Source organism: Salmo salar, chromosome ssa03, assembly GCF_905237065.1.
Source record: "Salmo salar chromosome ssa03, Ssal_v3.1, whole genome shotgun sequence".
Lineage (NCBI taxonomy): Eukaryota > Metazoa > Chordata > Actinopteri > Salmoniformes > Salmonidae > Salmo > Salmo salar.
The window spans coordinates 74,129,197-74,148,499 of NC_059444.1; the positions used below are offsets into that span (position 1 = coordinate 74,129,197).

At 43.9% G+C, this 19,303-nt stretch overlaps 2 protein-coding genes across 2 annotated transcripts; one reads left to right on the plus strand and one right to left on the minus strand.

Moving 5' to 3' along the window:
* Nucleotides 1-87: 87 nt before the first annotated feature.
* On the minus strand, nt 88-4,883 carry LOC106601616 (protein crumbs homolog 3). The gene is made up of 4 exons (XM_014193957.2): nt 4,539-4,883; nt 3,344-3,570; nt 1,586-1,629; nt 88-1,471 (listed from the first exon to the last, which is right to left on the minus strand). Exons 2-4 carry the CDS (start codon nt 3,441-3,443, stop codon nt 1,262-1,264), a joined length of 354 nt encoding a protein of 117 aa, XP_014049432.1. The 5' UTR covers nt 3,444-3,570; nt 4,539-4,883; the 3' UTR covers nt 88-1,261.
* A 1,174-nt stretch (nt 4,884-6,057) lies between these two features.
* Nucleotides 6,058-9,665, plus strand: LOC106606512 (histone chaperone asf1b-B). Its single transcript, XM_045715398.1, has 4 exons — nt 6,058-6,582; nt 7,359-7,474; nt 7,856-8,032; nt 8,528-9,665. Exons 1-4 carry the CDS (start codon nt 6,474-6,476, stop codon nt 8,717-8,719), a joined length of 594 nt encoding a protein of 197 aa, XP_045571354.1. The 5' UTR covers nt 6,058-6,473; the 3' UTR covers nt 8,720-9,665.
* The last annotated feature ends 9,638 nt before the right edge of the window (nt 9,666-19,303 follow it).

A 19,303-nucleotide genomic window follows, 5' to 3' on the forward strand; every position in this document is an offset into this window, starting at 1 on the left:
AAGAGAGAGACAGAAGCAAGTCTTGACATCATCTGATCAAAGTCCAACACTGATTATGCAAAGAAAATCTACTGAGGTGGCCAATTCTAAAAATGACTATTAGTATTTATTTAACATGCAGGCTACAATAGATAAATATGTCATGACATTGTGAAACAACTACATGATGAGAATTGAATCCCATCATAGGCTTTGCAACATACAAACAGCGTACTGGTAAGAACACACATAGAACATATGATCTAATGTAGTATCACATTTCAGCCAATGTTAAATTAATGTAACAATTCTGAAATACTACAATACAATTATTCAAACGTAAACAATCATTCATTTTGTGCTTAAATATTATTAATAAGGACATAATTATTTGTTCTGCACACAGTATCCACAAACAGAATATCCCACTGGGAGAAATGTTTTCTAGATAATATTAGCTTACAGTGTCATTATCTGTAAAGCTGGATACAGGACTGATTCAGTAGTGAGACATGTATTGAGGTAAGTAATCAGTGTAAAAATCTAGACAATGAAATGCTTTTCTGACAATCAATAGTGGTTAAACAAATATTATTGCACGCTATACATTTAAGTAATCTATAAGGAATTTATACAAACATTTACATTACATTCCAATATCATTTTTTGCATGTATCAAGGTAGCACAGGTAACAGCAGTCTGCTTACGATTATAGCAGTTAGACTGTATCCAGTCTTTTAGTAGGGCCAAATTGCCTCGACAGAGGACTGAAATACTCAGACTGAAATGTATTTACCAAAGACGAGTATGAGCAGGGACTGAATACTGGTCCTCTTCCATATAGTGCAGGTGATGGTTTGGTTCCTCTTCCAGTATGACCATTTGAATGATTGTGTACATGTCTATCCCATTCAAATATGCCAGTGCTATTAAATAACACACCACAGAGAAAGCAGTCAGAGCCTCATGGACCTTAGATCTAGTTGTTCTAGTTGCGGGCTGTGGTATTTGTAGTAGCTATCCCAACGTCTGTGTCTGGGTTCTGTACTAGCACTAGTCCATGTGTTTGCAGTACGTACAGTACACAGTGCCTGGGCCCTCCTCTTCCAGGGCTAGGTGCTGTGTACCTCTCGTCCCATCCTGTATCTGTCAACGTTGTGTCATGACCCTCTAATATCTAGGTAATCATCAGCTCTTTAGGTGGAGCTTCTACAGTCATCAGGATTTTGCTGTTGCTTGGATGTACAGGACAGGTGTTGAGATACTTCTAAGAGACTAGGCTCAGATGAGTCTTTCCTCCTTGGGCAGTTTGAGTGCATCTGGTGTCTCAACACTGCTGGCCCCCGTCTGCTCCTCAGCACTGGGGCGGTACGTCCCCTCTGTCTGCCTCTTCTTCCTCACCACGCAGAAAAGCCACACTAGCACAGCAGATGCTATGGCCAGCAGCCCCAGTATAACAGTCGGGGCCACAATAGCTGCAATGTTGGGTCCCTAGAGGCAGAACAACACAGGGGTGGTAGTCATTCTCACAAATAAAGCTCTGGATACTTCTGGTTTAATTTCCTCTAACAAAAACAGAGATAAAGATAGCAGCAGCTTACTCACTGGGGCAGTTGTGTTAGAGGGTAATCTATTAGTTGTGTTGTCCCCTGTAGAAAACATTAATGATTACCACTCAGGTCATTGTAATAGTTTGCTACAAGAATACAAATACACCCTCTCTTTGATCAATGTAGGATAACACAATAGGTTTGAACAATGTGGGAAAACGGGTCATTTCAAAATTACACACTGTATACCAAGTGCAGGTGATGGAAATAACACGTGTGGTGCTCTGAGGCGACAACTCCACACATGACCACATACCAGAACAACACGCACATGTAAAAGCATGTATATGGGTATTGTTTGTATTATTTTTTTGTTGTATTGTTTGCATATCGTTGTATGTTCAATTTGTGACTGTGTCAGTGTTTTGTTACTTTTCATGTTTTGTGTTTTTTGAGGACCCCAGGAAGAGTAGTTGCAGCTTCTGCAAAAGCTAATGGGGATCCTAATAAACAAATAAGCAAACGTTTTAACACATCAAGTTACTTAAATACAGTTAAGAGTAATTTATTTACAGCCTAGGGGGAGGGGGAAACAAAACAGAAAGGTGGAAGTTGATGTCATTTTTAGATTGATAGATTGACAACATAATAGCCTATTGCAATGCGATGGGATCACTGAGTTCCTCAAGTCCAGTGCTTTTTTCAGGCACTTTCTCCATGACAAGCCATGTGATTACTCTGTGACATCCCGCACAGTAACTACTTGAATGTAGGAGAGGGGGAGGAGAGGACTTGGAATGCGGCCTTTGCCTGTGGTCAGTGAAGCTAAGCCCCTGAACAGTTTTATTAGTTGAAGTATCCGGAAAAGCACTATTATATTTTGGTTACCATGTCAGTGCGGTGTCAAAGTGATTATTGACTATTAATTCACAGTAGATGTCTTGCTTAGAAAACTTCAACGCCCATTTAGGGATGTCAAACTAAGTTAATGATTGGCTAATGCAAATAGTAAAATAGTAAACTCCCCCTGGGGCAAAAGTACACCATGATAACAAAAAACAAGGGTAGGTTGTTTGGGGGAGGGGCACAACTTTTGCTCAAAATGAGACACCGAAAAACCTCCTGTAGCAGTGACAGCCAGATACGTTTATTGTAGCAAACTAACTACGGTTGACAGTACAGCTTGGAGGTGTCTGCATTGGAGTGCAGCCATTGTTCAGTGTTGTCCCATTACCAGAAAAGCAGAAGAACACTCAGAACAACAACTAAGGGCAGCTTTATCTATTGTTTCTTGCTGGGTAACATACAGCTATAATGCATTGTGAAAACGTTCTATAAGCACATACAAACCCCTTATAATGTCTTACTATCATCTGATAATGATCCTGACTAACAGTTCAGTGCACTGACGACTAGCAGTGTAAAATATAACATATAAGGGCTCATACGTACTTTATAACAAGTAATAAAGCATTACAAATACGAGCATTATGTATTACCATAAGTCTATCAGAGAAATCACATGTCCGCATTAAGAAAAGTGGGTGTACCAGAGCTTTTCATACCAATGGTTCCTACCCAAAGCTCTCACGCATTACGAAATATTTGTACAACCTGTTGGCATGTTACTGCATGCTTTAGTTTTTATTGAGTAATGCCTAGAAATGTGTGAAACCTGCTTTTGTGCATATCGTTCCAAGCAGTCGTACAGTAGATTGTTTGTCTGTGGTCAGAGACAATCCAGTGTGGTGGTGATGGGGTTATTTCACAAGAAGGATGGGGGGGGGGTTGTAGAGGTAGTGGCATGACTCACCCACAACCCAGGAAGGATTACTCCCCAAGATCAGGAGTATGACACTCCCAGCCAGGAGACCAGGCCAGGCCGTCATGTCTGGGAGCAGTGCCATCTCCATTCAAACCAATGGGTTCTAAAGAGGGTAGACCATCAGCAAGGGGACGCCTGGACATCAGCAAGGGGCCATTTCATCAGGAGTAGTGCTCAGCAGCACAAACACACCGGCGTCAGTCTCCAGGGCCGCTCTAAAGAGATGAAGGTGATAGTGTTAAAGAAAAAAAGAGCAGTTCATATGGAGCTACACTGAGCCCGAGTCTCTATTGAAACCCCAATGTTATTGAGTCTGGTTCATAAAGTGACATAAAATGTAAGAGAAGATGAAATCATAACAGCTTTCTATACTTCATTCTGCATAGAATCATTGTAAGTCCCAGGAGAAACAATTATCCCATACCATGACAATACAATAGAACATAATGAATCAAGTTATTATAAACATTTCAGACTGTCAGAAACTGTCCAATCAGAAATTGATAGGGCTGCAGGTAGCCTAGCGGTTAAGAGCGTTGGGCCAGTAACTGAAAGGTCGCTGGTTAGAATCCCTGAGCCGACTAGATAAAAAATCTTAGGATGTCCCCTTAAGCAAGGCACTTAACCCTAATGGCTCCTGGAAGTCACTCTGGATAAGAACATCTGCTAAATGACTAAAATGTACATTTGACCTTAGAGGCAAAATTACAATTGTGATTAATTCAGCACCATGTCGAAACATGACCACCCCCCAAAAAATGTGAGTTAAGTTTTCTGTCCCTTCAAGGCACATTCTGGATCATTTGTTTGAGACATATATAGGCCTATACGCCAAATGAAACGTTTAAGGTGGGCTGACTTAGTAAAACTAGTGGTATATGAGAACAATTGCACCTGTTCAGGGAGGTGGGGAGGGAGGGCATTGAAATAACAAATGACAATTCATAAATCATATTCTTAGTGAATGTTGTGAAAGTAGCATCCTATCGAAATAAAATGAAAGCCTTATAAAAGTACTGTAAAGTATTGGATTTATAGTGCCCCATAATTCATTTCCAATACTTCCAAGCCATTTTATGTAAAGAGAAACTGCACTCCTGCTCCACAACAAATTAGTCGATCTAATAATACAAGAAGTATAGGATTTTATTATCGACAGACCTGTACAGAACATTATACACACCTTTTCACCGAATAATGTTGATAACCGTTTTAGGCAACGGGGATCAATCCAACTCCTTGCGAAAAAACAACGTCTCGCTTCCGCCGCCTCACCTAATCGAGTGAGTGGGTGAACCGAAACTGGATCATATGTTAGGACGTGTTTATGATTAAACCTCTCCCAACAATGTCTGAAAAATAATCTGCAAACTAAATCCGATCGCAAAGCCGTTTTACTGGCTGAATGGGTTTATTTTTTATATATATCACCGTAGATTACCTGTATAGGTTTAACTATGTAAAACAGTTTTTTTAATTCTCTCTTCACATCGCCCCTATGGTCACATGGTTCACTTCAGTCTCGTGTTACAGTACCTGAGCCCAGTATCAACCTGTGGCACAGGAGACAGATACCCTTTGTATGATGAGGCACCAGACTAGTGGACAAAAATCCACCTGCTCAATGGAGCCTACTTCCTCCCATTGCTCATGCTCTCTCACTCATTATGGATCCTTAACTATTAGAGTTCTATGGGACCCTTTCTCAAGATCTACTATTCTATTGATGTGTGTCTGAAGCCTTGAACGTGTTCATCTACCTTTTTTTCCATCTGCAAAAGAAATATAAAAGGCTGTGAAATATGTTCAGGCCCAATGAGTAAACACTGAACATTTTGAGAAACTTTGGGCTGCATTTTTTAAATCCTGTATTTTAAGGGACACATGTTTCATGTGAGTGCATGGTGAGAATTTGTTTGCAGTTTTAGGACCTCTAGTGGAGAGCAATTGTATTTTTCTAGCTGACTCTATCCTCAAAGCAAGATAAAAAGAATCCTGAAATACCATAAGCACAGCTAATCATGGTCCCTTAATTCTTGCCTAATCACAGTTTCATCTAGGCCTATGCCAGAATGTGACTGAAGACTGGCATAGAAAACACAATCTGATCAATGTATGATTCTATTTCCATGTTTGTATTTGGTGTGGTTGATTGTCAACCCATAACCACCCCAATATTGTATGTTATGTAGGCCTACATTCTGCAGTCTGCAAAAAAACACTGATTAGTCACATCAGAAAGTATCTCTGCCACATAGGTCCTTCGGTTAATGGTCTCCCATGTATTGACACACACAACATAAACTTGAAGTATGCATCATCAATTGCTAGAGCCCTACACATATACACAAATCCACTGAAACACACACAAACGTGGTGTAGACATTATGGGACCAAAAATGAAATAGTCTTGGGACTTTCCTCAACGCTCCAGACTGGAATGTAGACATGTTTCCATCTAAAAGAGTGGCTGAATTTGGTACAGTGGTTGTGTTTGTTTGCTTTGGCAAAAGCAGTGGGGTACATGGGGGAGTTGGGTCGTGTCAATTGAATTTCTACCTGAAACGTTTTGTAATTGCAAGCGTCTTGTGGCGTTGTTCCTGCACTACGTACTTGTTGCTTGCCAACCATAGCTTTACTGTTGTTCTACCCAGCGAATCATCGTTTAGAACAGAAAAAACACCCGCCCCATTTCATTCGACATTTTGGTGGCTTTGTGAAATTTACTGGCGGGTGGTTTTTGAAATAGCTGTTTTGAACAAAACTAGTCAGAGGAATATTCCAGATAACAGTAAATACTTAAAAAATTAATAGCACTTTCTTTAAAAAATACAATTTCTGTAGAAATGATTGGCTCATATAGCAGGCGATCATAACAAATATATATATATACCTAGTCATTTCAAAATTACACTAAAGCGTAACTGTCAACCTGCGAAATCAGATACATTTTTAAATGCAACAACCGAATTTCTTCAGTGATAGAATTGATCTTTGTATACGCTGCGTGAGAACATTGCTTGCTCGTTGCTACATTGTTGAGGCCTGAAACCTTCCACGGGAAAATTTGCGAGCCACTCAGCCAGCGTGTCTGTCACTCGCAGCCGGAACCGCAATAATGGCGAAGGTTCAAGTACTAAATGTCGCTGTCCTCGATAACCCGAGTCGATTCGGAAACCCATTTCAATTTGAAATAACATTTGAGTGCATGGAAGACCTGCCAGAAGGTAAGTGTTGTGCTCACCTGTCGAATAATTACTTTGTTTATTCTCATCTGACGATGTATAGTTAGCTTGCTAATGTTAGCTCGCTAGCTAAATCTCATCTGACAATTTATGGCTAGTTTGCTAACGTTACCTCGCTAACAAAATTGCCAGTTTGAACATGAAGTAACTAGCCTAGTTGAGAATCTCCCTAGCTAGCTCTCAGATTCTCAACTAGGCCAGCTACTTCATGTTCAAACTGGCAATTTAGCTAGCGAGGTAACGTTAGCAAACATGCCATAAATCGTTTAGATGAGAATTAACAAAGTAATTATTCGACCGGGTGGCAAACAATGGTTAATTAATCCCTTATGTCTACTGAACAAAGAGTTGGCTCGTTTAAAAAAAGTGTGTATATATATATATATATATGACATTGTACTTTGATATTGCTTAACTACACGATGGCGTTAGTTGATATTGCTAGTTAGTTGGCTATTTTGCCTATAGCTGGCTAGCTTAGCCAGAATGGTGTCCAACTTTTGTTTGTATTTGGTCGGCGGCGGCGGGGAATTCTGACGGAGGTAACTAACGTTAACTTCTAGAACACGTATTGACATGTCCACTTGCCTTTCGCGTTATCTACCCAAACAATCAAATAATTTCACAGGTGTCAATCATAACAGCATTCTGACCAAAGCAGTCTTCAGTCCAGCTATTTCCTTGCTTTCTCCAAAGTTTCGAACTGAGTTTGTGGGCCGGAAGACAGTGATTTGACTTTATAATTTTCTGTGTTGCAGATCTTGAGTGGAAGATCATATATGTGGGTTCAGCAGAGAGTGAAGAGTATGACCAGACCCTTGACTCTGTTCTGGTTGGCCCAGTACCAGCTGGGAGGCACATGTTTGTGTTCCAGGTGAGGTTTTTTTGTATTTATAGATGGCAGTAACTAACAATGTTATTTCAGCAGTAGTCTGGCAGCAGCTTTCCTTGCCCCTCTTCATTTCTCTCTCTCTTTTTCAGATATAATTTACATAACACTGGCCAACTGTGAACATTAACATCTTCACAAAGCAACTGATTTGATGATGCAGAGGTTGTTGATTCTGTCCTTAGTGACAGCCCTAGCGATGGAAACCGTTCCCGAAAAGTAACACTGAGCTTATAACATAATCACTAGTAACACACTGGTGCTGTATTGGAGAAACCAGATATAGAAACTACACCCTCCCTCTTACCCCGCTCTTCTCCTGCCTTCCTCCTTGCACCTCATCTACAGTATGTTATCCTTCAACAGGCGGATGCCCCAAACACGGGTCTGATTCCAGAAAGTGATGCTGTCGGTGTAACTGTGGCGCTAATCACCTGTACATACCGCGGACAGGAGTTCATTCGTATCGGGTACTACGTCAACAACGAGTACACCGACCCTGAGCTGCGGGAAAACCCACCCATAAAACCTGACTATGGACAGGTAAAGGAGGAAACTCAATGGGTGTGCTTGACTGTGTTTCCTTCCAGGAAGATGTTCAAGTTTTATTAGTCGTATGTACAGGATACATAAGGTATACACCGTCCAACGAAATGCTTACTTGCACTTTACTTGTTCCCTCCCATCTGCCCTTGTTCACTACCATTCACAGATCTGACAGGACTGTTGTATTAATATTGAGTAAACTAGGTGGAGCTATTGCTTACACCTACCAATTTTGATCAGATCTATGAAGGGGATTGAATGATGGCAGAGGAGAGGGGACAACCTTTTGGAATTAAATTAAACCTTTGCGTTGTGGAAGGGCGAAATATCCATTAATATTGGTCTTAAAGTGCAAACTCCGCTCACTCATCAGGGGCACGTGTGCCACAGTACTGCTCAGGCTTTCGTATAATGTAAAAATGGAACATGTCTTATTGCAAATATAAGTACATCTACTGAATAATTTCCCCCTTAATGCTGTTTGTCTTCCAGCTCCAGAGAAATATTTTGGCTTCAAACCCACGTGTAACAAGATTCCATATCAACTGGGAAGGGTGTGCAGAAAGGATGGAAGACTCAGAGAATGTGGATCCTGCCCCCAACTCTATGCTGCCCCCATCTTGCCTCCCGGGCAAGGCCCCACCCATAGGGTTGCTACCTGACAACTCTATGGACTGCTTGTAGAGGGAAACGTACAAATACACATAATCTTTGATCAACCCAACACTATAAGCAGAAGAATGGACATGGACATTCTGACTTGGATGTACAGCCAGCTTTGCCTTACAGCTGCCCTTATTTCCCAGAAACTGTCAACAACACACTCCCACCATGGACTACAGTGTCTTGCAACCAAGACAATCTTTCTGGAGTAATCTTTATTATCTATTGGAAGTTTTTCACTTTCATGTCTATAACATGGTGAAAAAAAGTTGTAAAACTAATTCATCCCTTCATTTTTAATACTATCAACAGGGCGACAGCTGAAGTATCCAAGTTTCCATAGATGGTTAGCAGCTAATTGGCAGAAATTCTGATTCACACCAACTAGTCAGCTGTTAATTATGTGATGTAAATACCAACAGGATTATGACACTAGTGAAGCAAAATGGAGGAAGAAATGACTCAAGCTGCTGGAAGGAAAATAATGGTGGTATTTTTTTGAACTTTCTGAGCCATTGTGTTTCAGTGGTTATGGTCCTTATAGCATTTTAGTTACACTTTTCCCTGTTGGTGTTTTGGGAGACTTTTGGATGGGTGGGGGGGGGGTGCTAATAACGGTATGTACATATGTTTATTTTCCTGTGTGCCATTTTGTTTTTGAATTAAATATCTTTTTATGTGATGCGTGTGATTGTCCCTGACAAGCTTTGAGACGTGATGGCAGATGTTGCAACTCTAGGAGAAAAACCTTTTTTCAACATTGAAATGTTTTGCATTGAAAATAATGAGTGGGGCTTCCTCGACTTTTTGTTACATTCATAAATATCTGTAGTGTAGTATGCTCACCTATAGTGCACATTTTGAAATTGATAGTCTGGCTTGCTTGTTGCCATGCAATTTGAATTACAGCTGTGTTCAAGACAAAATTGTGAAAATGTTAACATACAAATCTCCCCTTTTCATTGAATCCTGTTCTCGTGTCATTGACTTCAGAGTTCACTGAATGTTATTGTAATCCTTTTGTGAACGGTTTGCTGAAAAAACATGCATGTATGGACGCTTGCAATTATTGACAGCTATGAAATGTATGACTGTCATTTTCTGCATAGGAGATAATGGCAAAAGCGGTATGTGAATGTGGGCTGTCTGGTGGTAAAATCTGATATCTAGGACGATTCGTGCAATATGAAATAGAACTAAATGACACTGGTTTCCTTACCAGTCATACTAACAACATTTACATTTTTGTCCAATTTAGCTGTTTTTAGATGCATGTAATTCGCTCTGGATAAAAGCGTCGATCTGCTAAATTACTCAATATAAATGTACATTTACCAATATAACTTGGAATGTATCAAGTGGTTAGATATTCTGAAAACGTAGTCTCTGCGTGCGTTAAATTCTGACCAACTTTCTAAAAATAGCCCGTCTTGACGTCACACAGCCAATCACGGATTAGTCGGGCGGGAGGGGTCGGTATAGGGACAGTTTGCTACAGGCCTAGCATTTCGATAATACTTTAGTATGCACGAATAAGACGAACTTTTGGAAGAGGTGAATCATACCTGTATTTCTCGACCATTGAGTTAACCAAAATCAGCAAGGAAAAACCAACTATTTGGTAAACTAGAGGAAAATAATAGATGACGTTATTAGCTGGTCTGAGAAGGCGGGCTAAAAAGACAATTTGACAGATACCAATAGACAAATCACAACATCACAACGTTTGGATTTACTGATGCATATCCAATCAACAGTTGTCTCGTACTGTCTGTCACATAAGTATTGGCCAATGAGGTATATTCAGGGGGTGGATCTCTGAAGCAAGAGTTCGTCTCTCTGTAGTCTGAGGATTAATGGAGGGCTGTTGATTTTGGCAAGTAAGCCACAGCTGATCGGTTCTGAAACCTGAGAAATCATCGGACCTGAGCTCAAGGAAAGGGAGGGGCTGCTATCGATTTGCAATAATACTTACTTGGAAAAGTGGATATATAAGGGTTTTGTGTCGGAATACATTGGAAAATCAAGGGCCTTTAGTGGGGTCTGCAAGTAACTGATAGATAGATAGATAGCTAGCTAGGAAGGCGACGATAGCTAGCGAGCCAGCTAGGCGCGCCGAACCGGTTCGACGGTCTTGATTGTACCAGGGAGAGCTAAGCAAATTCGCTACCGAAATAGAGGGAAAACCGGCTAGCTAGCTAGGGTCGTTGGCTAGCCATTGGCTGGCCAGCTAGCTAGCCTGTGCAGCTAGCTAGTTTACCCCCCCAACCCCGGATAAAGGAAAAGTAGTAGCGGAATACAATTAACACCTCACTGCTGGCTAGTTAGCCATGATAGCAGCAAGCTAGTAGCTAGCTTCCTCAAATACAGAACTCCAAAGGCTCGTGAAAACTCAAAAGTAACCCAGATCCAAGGGATCCCTATCGGCCTGTAATCATGGGCAACGCGCCCACCGCCAAGAAGGGCAACGAGATGGAAAGTGGTGAGTTTACTTTGCTTCCTACTAGTAACTGTTAGTAGTACTAGCTGCTTGACAACTAACAGTAACTAAGGTGCGTTACATGTCTTCATTGCTACACGGGAGGGATGAAAGTAATATACAACATGCATTCAAGATCCTCTTGTAACCTAGTCATTACATGTATGTATTCTTTCCAATCTCTAGCCTTGTAAGCGTGTATGGTAAATTGTACTCGCCCCAGACCCTCCTCTTCACTTATATAGTTATTGACAAAGGTAAAGCCTTTATCTTAAATTTCCAAAAGGTTAGTCTGGTTGTAGCCAGGAAACCCCCCAAAACCAGACAGGCAACTGACACACGCCCATGTCAGCCCATTACCACTACACATATCTACCTACTGCACCCTATTTTCACAACAAATGCTAGGCCTAGGCTTCCACCTGTCATATCTCTGTATGTGAACTCAAATAGATGCAAAAATACTGAATAATTCCACTGGAGTACGATATTTACACAAGTTCTTGTCCCTCTGATTACTGATTAACCTCCCAAATGACCTAGGTAAAATTTGTTTTATATTGGATAAAATCCACTGCCTCACCTCTCTTTCATTTGTAAGAGTCAGCTTTTTAAACCAACTGGCTAAGTTTAAATTGATAGTTCTCCGCAGGACTTCCAATACTGAGTTTGATGTGAAACTCCAACTGAATTGACTACAACACTGCTCTTTCACCTGTATGGTTGGTTGTACTGCATCATTATCTAGGCCAGGGATGGGCAACTTTGATGTGGGTGGGGGCCACAACAAATCTGAACTCCTCATTTGGGGCCGCAGTGGCACGAGGGTCTGCGTAACCACATCGATACCCACACTTGCAGTCAGAGGCCTAGGCTCCAAAGAATGCCTTTTGGGGGCCCTAAGCTAAATTTAAGTTATAATAATTAATTTCCTGGAGTTCTACACATTTTGTCATGGGGCGTAGAGAAACTGTTGCAGGTTTACAACTAATTTCCAACAGTAATACACATTTTGCCATAAGGTCGAGATAAATGTTTTTAATATATGACTGAGAGTGACTAACAAAATCGATGCGGCCACCCCGGTTGGTAATTCAACCATGATTACAACAAGTTTAGATAGCGGTAAACTAACTTACCAACCTAAAAAATGTTAGCTGACATAACAAGAGAAACCGCTGATGAACAACCACATTTTGCAATTGCACCTTGTGTATTCTACTATTGTGTTAAAGGCTAGAGTTGCGGCTTTCAAGGAGCGGGACACTAATCCGGACGCTTATGAGATCCTGCTATGACCTCTGACGAGGCATCAAACAGGCAAAGCATCAATACAGGACTAAGATAAAATCATACTACGCCGGCTCTGATGCTCGTCGGATGTGGCAGGGCTTGCAAACTATCACAGATTACAAAGGGTAACTCAGCCACAAGCTGCACAGTGACACGAGCCTACCAGACCAGCTAAATGCCTTCTATGCTTGCTTCGAGGCAAACACCATTGAAACATGCATGAGAGCACCAGCAGTTCTGGATGACTGTGTGATCTCGCTCTCTGTAATACCGTCTGTAATACTGTCGTTTCAAACAGACCACCATAGTCTCTGTGCCCAAGAACGCCAAGGTAATCTGTCTAAATGACTCTCGCCCCGTAGCAATCACATCTGTAGCCATGAAATGCTTTGAATGGCTTGGCGCACAGCAACACCATCATCCGAGACACCCTGGACCCACTCCAGTTCGCATACATCCCCAACAGATCCACAGATAACGCAATCTCTATTGCACTTCATACTGCCCTTTCCCGCCTGGACAAGGGGAACACCTATGTGAGAATGCTTTTCATTGACTACAGCTCATTGTTGAACATCATAGTGCCCTCCAAGCTCATCACTAAGCGCTGGAACCTGGAACTGAACAACTCCATCATCAACTGGATCCTGGACTTCCTGACAGACTGCCCCCAGATGGTGAGGTTAGGCAACAACACACCCACCACACAGACCTTCTACACGGGGGCCCCTCAGTGGTGCGTGCTTACTCCCCTCCCGTACTCTGTTCACCCACGACAGCGTGGCCGTGCATGACTCCCAACATCTTCATTACGTTTTCTGATGAGACAACGGTGGTAGGCCTGATCGCAGTCAACGATGAGACTGCCTTTAGAGGTCAGTGGCCTGGCAGTGTGGTGCCAGGACAACAACCTCTCCCTCAGCGTCAGAAAGACAAAGGAGCTGATTGTGGACCACAGGAAACGGAGGGCCGAACACTCCCCCATCCACATCGACAGGGCTGTAGTGGAGCGGGTCAAGCGCTTCAAGTTCCTGGTGTCCCCATCACTAAGGAATTAACATGGTCCACACACACCAACACCGTTGTTAAGAAGGCACAACAAAGCCTCTTCCCCCAACAGGAGGCAGAAAAGGTTTGGCATGCACCCTCAGATCCTAAAAAAGTTCTACAGCTGCACCATTGAGAGCATCTTGACTAGCTGCATCACTGCTTAGTATGTCAACCCCTTGGCATCCAACCCCAAGGCGCTACAGAGGGTAGTGTGTATGGCCCAGTACATCACTGGGGCCGAGCTCTCTGACATCAAGGACCGCTATACCAGTTGGTGTCAGAGGAAGGCCGTAAATTGTCAGACTCCAACCACCCAAGTCAGACTGTTCTCTCTGCTACTGCACGGCAAGCGGTACCGATGCACAAAGTCTGGAACCAACCGGACCCTGAACAGCTTCTACCCCCCAAGCCATAACGCTACTAAATAGTTAGTCCAGGTAGCTATTTGCTTATCTGCATTGACCCTCTTTGCACTAACTCTTTTAACTCATCTCACATGCTGCTACTGTTTATCTATCCTGTTGCCTAGTCACTTTTTTTATTTTACCTTTTAACTAGGCAAGTCAGTTAAGAACAAATGTATTTACAATTACAGCCTAGGAACAGTGGGTTAAATGCCTTGTTCAGGGGTAGAATCACAGATTTTACCTTGTCAGCTCGGGGATTCGATCTAGCAACCTTTCGGTTACTGGCCCAGCACTCTAACACTAGGCTACCTGGCTACTTTACCCCTACCTATATGTATATATCTATCTCAATTACCTTGTGCCCAACACATTGACTCGGTACTGGTACCCCGTGTATATAGCCAAGTTATCCTTACTCATTGTGTATTTATTCCTCGTGTTATTCTTTTTTCTATATTTTTCACTGCATTGTTGGGAAGGGCCTGTAAGTAAGCGTTTCACTGTTAAGACGTCGGCATGCTTCTGTTCGGCTGGCGCCTAGCCGAACTCGGCTAACCGAACGAGGGTGCTTGCATATTCCTTTAAGACTTTCGCTTGAAAAATGAGAAATGTGGCAATAGTACTATTTATCCTTTTTGAGACGCCGTAGCCAGTATACACTTCCTCAATTATAATTCATCTAAGATAACTCAATAATTCTGTCAAATGTTGACGTTTTTGCAGAGATGATCTTAGTCACGAAATTTTACATCTAACTAAGATGTTTGGTGCAGTATTTTGTAATAAAACAATGTGCATGAAAATGAGTTCTTTCGTTGAATGAAAAATACTTTATTGCAGAATCCCTACAGTTGACCAATCACTGACGGGGCTCTGAACTCTGCTTGCTTCCATAAAAAATGTTGTGGGCCCGAACAGCCGGAAAAACCTTCTCCGAAGTCCAAAAACAATGTCGTCATAATATATGCACAAACTCTTCCGAACTGTTTCGGCGGGGAAGCATGCATTTTGTTTATGAAGCATGTGACAAATAACATTTGATTCTAACACTGAAAAGTAAGTTCCTGTCGGAGTCCCCCCTCACCTATATGTTATAAAAAAATAGTTTGAGGGAAATTGATCCAAGGGGCGGCCACAGGCTGCCAGTTACCCTTCCCTGATCTAGGCCAATCGGTGCCACTACAGAGGCACACCTGTCAGGTAGCAGGGGAAGAGCCTCTACTTTCAGTGTAAATCGCTATGTATAGGACTTAAACACACTGCAATGTCCTTTTTGGATGCAGGTTTTCAGGAGAAATAGTCAGCCTAGTTTGGAATAGAGGACAGAATAGACCTTGTTATGGTCCTCTTTTTTGGGATTTCAGTGTTTATCCCTGCCCCAGCCTATACAACTTTAAGAAGCCAAACTTTGCCAGATGTCTGACTGTTTATATAATGGATGTTACTCAGGGGAACCCCAATGTAAACACAGTAGTGGTCATCAGCCTTGAATCCCACACTGTACTTGACTGAAGGAGAGAGGAGGGCGTGGTGGGACACTGAAGGCACATGGGCGGGGTCATATGATGCGGGTGGTGTGATCCTCTCCAGGCTGAACCATGACGCTGAGGAGTCTCTTGAACATCATGTGATGAACAGCATTTAGAACAAGAACACTCTGTGTGCCCTCCTGCCCATCTCTGGGTCGTGACTCCCTCTCAAGCTGCTCTGCGCAGCTTCTTTTAGTCGGTGCCATCCATTTGTTTCCCCGCTGCTTCCCTTTTCCTCCCTGGCTAGGGTCTTATCTGTTCCACTGTGTCTCTGCTTCTCTATAAGTGGTGACTGTCTCTCCCTCATTGATATCCTGGTCTTTTAACCCTCTAACGGAAATGTTCAGTATCTCTATGGAAATGAACCACCTCTAGAGCTTTTCCATGGAGGGTGAATGCAATGCAGCATCCCATCCAAACTCCATGAAATGCTTTTTCTGTTTACAAGTAGAGGAGTGGCAGTCCCGGAGCAGGTTTGGAAACAGTGTTGTGTAGGCTATGCATCCATAACACTAGCTGTTACATTGGCGTGCGCTTGGTTGGAATGGGTATCTGTGAAATGAGCCTCGGCTGCTTGTAGAGCATACATGTGAAGAGCGGACCAGCCTGGTAGCGTTAACCCTTGTCTGTCCCACTGAAACGAGGCTGCCCAGAGATCACAGCTCCACTGCCTCTCAGTTGTCTAAGCACACAGCTTTGTTTTTAAATGGTGTTGATGTAGTATTACTGGAGGGATTAGTGGAGAGCTGCACAGTGCTAAGATCCGACCCCTGGGCGGGGGCGAGAGGAGGTCCCAGGGCCGTCGGAGGTTTGTCCACATGCCACGCTTGACATCCTTATCGGCCTGGATGGCCTCGCTATGGGCCCGCCCTGATCCCCAGAGACAGGTGCAAACCGGGGGTTCAGATGCTTACGCCCACCACGGCAGGGCAGCTATTTTCAAGTAGACAACCGGAGGAAAAGGACTACATGTAGCCTGCTCTGAGAGACGAGACTATAGAGGACGGTGAGGGTTAAGGTCCGGCTCAGGTGGACCCTGTCTCTCAGCCTGGGCCTGACCTCTGTATCAGGGAAGAGACGTTGCTGTGGAGCGCTGAGCAAGGGCCCACAGGAAGGAGCAGGGTGGACAGTGTATGAGCTCAGGCAGGAAGTGGAGGAGCCTCTGGACTCATTGCTGCACAGTGTCAGGCTTCGTCTCTACCTACATGGCAGGACAGCTTCAAGTCTAGTCAGATATCCCACCTCCTATACAGAATTCTCCAAGGGTCGGTGGTGCTCCCCTTGTCTCGAAGTTCAGGGCTCCTCTCTGAAGGACACTTTTTCCTCGCTAGTTGCTACAGGTCCGAGGCTGGTGCCATGTCGGTGCTGCACAGGCTGGCGGGGAGGCTGTTCCAGCGCGGTGGGCCCTGTCTGGGAAACACCAGCGGTGGGGAGGGCAGACACTGCCAGCCACAGGAGGAGCCAGAGGTCCACTGCTGGAGTGAGTGACTGACTGGACTGGAGCAAGGGGGCGGAGCCTGTTCCCACGGACACTCACGGAGGGAGGGGAGTGATTGGTTGGGGTGGCTTGAGGGTGGGGGGGTTGTGACTGTCAGCTGTCCATACACATAATCACACTGTTTTCCAGTTCTCTTGTGGATTCGTTGCTCTCTGTGCGTTTTACTATACTTGTGAGTACCAAAGGTTCTCACACCAATGCTAAACCAACTAAAATTCAGAAGTGTGGACATTTTGCTGATTCTCACTTGTAAAAAGGCAATGTTGGGGTTAGAATTAGGTTTAGGGAAAATAGAATTTTAGTCCCCAAAAAGTTGTCACAAGTATAGTAAGACATAGCTGTGTGTGTTGGGCAGGATGACTATGCTTTGGTCCGGGTTTTACGAAAGTAGACTCGCTTTGGTTTTTGGCTAGGTTTGTTGTTTTGGACTGATGTTGTGTGGCCAACACACACACACAAAGCTCTTTTTGATTCAGCACCTCGTGTTTGTTCTGTTGCCTGGTGTCGGCTGCGTCACAAAGTTCCAGGGAAGCCGTTTGTCTGTCTCCCAGGAAACCTGTCTGTGTGTCTGTCCAGCGGGGTTCCCTCTATGGGCTCCTGGCCACATGTGTCTGTCTCGGGGACAAGATGTCTGACTCTCACCCTAGCTTCCTTCAATCTGGGTTTACATATCTGAACATGTCATTCCATCGTTGTCTACAATCCCTCTGTGTGTGGGTACTGCTCAGTAGACGGTCCCTCTCTGTGTGGGGGTACTGCTCAGTAGACGGTCACTCTCTGTGTGGTGGTACTGCTCAGTAGACGGTTCCTCTCTGTGTGGGGGTACTGCTCAGTAGACGGTCCCTCTCTGTGTGGGGGTACTGCTCAGTAGACGGTCCCTCTCTGTGTGGGGGTACTGCTCAGTAGACGGTCCCTCTCTGTGTGGGGGGTACTGCTCAGTAGACGGTCCCTCTCTGTATGAAATGACATGCATTTGGCCCTGTGACGCTACACTGTCAAGGTGGAGCTTCCACTGTGGCTATAAATATGTCTGGCAGGGTGGTTTACACTGGCTTGCATAACAGGGCCAGGCTGGTATTTGTATAGCACAGCACTTCTTGACTCTCTTTTTAAAGGCACTTTGTTCTTCTGGGCGTGCTCAGATACTCTTGTAAGAACGCCCAGTCACTCTCACCTCTTGTAACTCCAAGTACTGACTGAACCTAAGTACCTGACAGTACAGTGGCCAGAGAAGCAAACCACGAGGACTGTAAGGACTGAGGTCTGTGAAGTGGCTGGGTTGTGGACTTATCACTTATTTCCTCTGGACTCTCTCACACCCAACAGTCTCTCTGCATCCTCACTCTCTTTCGCTTCCTCTTTCACTATATATAGCTTCCCCCCCCCCCACAACAGTGTGGCTTTCTGTATCACCCCCTCCCCCACGTCTCTATGTGCAGCTCCACTCGTCCACTGTCTCTACTGCGTTGCCTGCGGGCTGTGTGCTCTATAAATGAGGTCTGATGTGGACTGGATGTGGTTTGGTGGGCTCCAGAGTGAAATCTCGGTCAGCGCGCCCCTATCTAACCCCCTGTGCCTGCGTCACAGGGTCCCAGCCAAGCCCAGGGGAGAGATGGGATTGATTGGGACATCGATCCTGGATGCAGGGGCACAGTGGTGTGTGTTGCATTGGGCACTAGAGGGGATGTGTTTTAGCTGTGGTTGGTTTGTGACTGCTGTGGTTGGTTTGTGACTGCTGTGGTTGGTTTGTGACTGCTGTGGTTGGTTTGTGACTGCTGTGGTTGGTTTGTGACTGCTGTGGTTGGTTTGTGACTGCTGTGGTTGGTTTGTGACTGCTGTGGTTGGTTTGTGACTGCTGTGGTTGGTTTGTGACTGCTGTGGTTGGTTTGTGACTGCTGTGGTTGGTTTGTGACTGTGGTTTTTCTTTAGAAAAGCTCCTCTTTGGAAAACATCTGAAATGGTTTCACACTGTCCTGCTGTGGCATCTCACATGGGTACTTCCATAGACCCAGGAGGTTTTCCTGATCACATGATCTGAGCAGGAAAAACCCTTGGTCTACTGATGGGTTGTGTTGATGAGAGTAATATTGATGGTGCCAGGAATTCAGGTTGATCTCCTGGTTTGACAGAGCAGAGGACTGTATTGCCTTTTTTTCCATAGGAGAGTTCCTCTCTGGGCTTCATAAATATAACCCCTGGCTGTGGTGATGCCCCTCCCCCTGGTGACCAGGCCCCTGCTGTGTGTGTGTGTGTGTGTGTTTACAGGATAGGGAACAGGAGGTAGAACTGTGTGCAGAATGAATATAGATACAAACGGAGCACAGGTCCAATTGATCTATGTGAGTTGTT

Excerpts from the sequence above, each read along its gene's own strand:
- LOC106601616 (XM_014193957.2), bottom strand. The coding sequence starts at position 3,443 with ATGGAGATGGCACTGCTCCCAGACATGACGGCCTGGCCTGGTCTCCTG. Across the intron at positions 1,630-3,343 it reads TAATCCTTCCTGGGTTGTGG|GGGACAACACAACTAATAGA; the intron begins GTGAGTCATGCC and ends TGTTTTCTACAG. Across the intron at positions 1,472-1,585 it reads CCTCTAACACAACTGCCCCA|GGACCCAACATTGCAGCTAT; the intron begins GTGAGTAAGCTG and ends TTCTGCCTCTAG.
- LOC106606512 (XM_045715398.1), top strand. The coding sequence starts at position 6,474 with ATGGCGAAGGTTCAAGTACTAAATGTCGCTGTCCTCGATAACCCGAGT. Across the intron at positions 6,583-7,358 it reads CATGGAAGACCTGCCAGAAG|ATCTTGAGTGGAAGATCATA; the intron begins GTAAGTGTTGTG and ends TCTGTGTTGCAG. Across the intron at positions 7,475-7,855 it reads GGCACATGTTTGTGTTCCAG|GCGGATGCCCCAAACACGGG; the intron begins GTGAGGTTTTTT and ends ATCCTTCAACAG.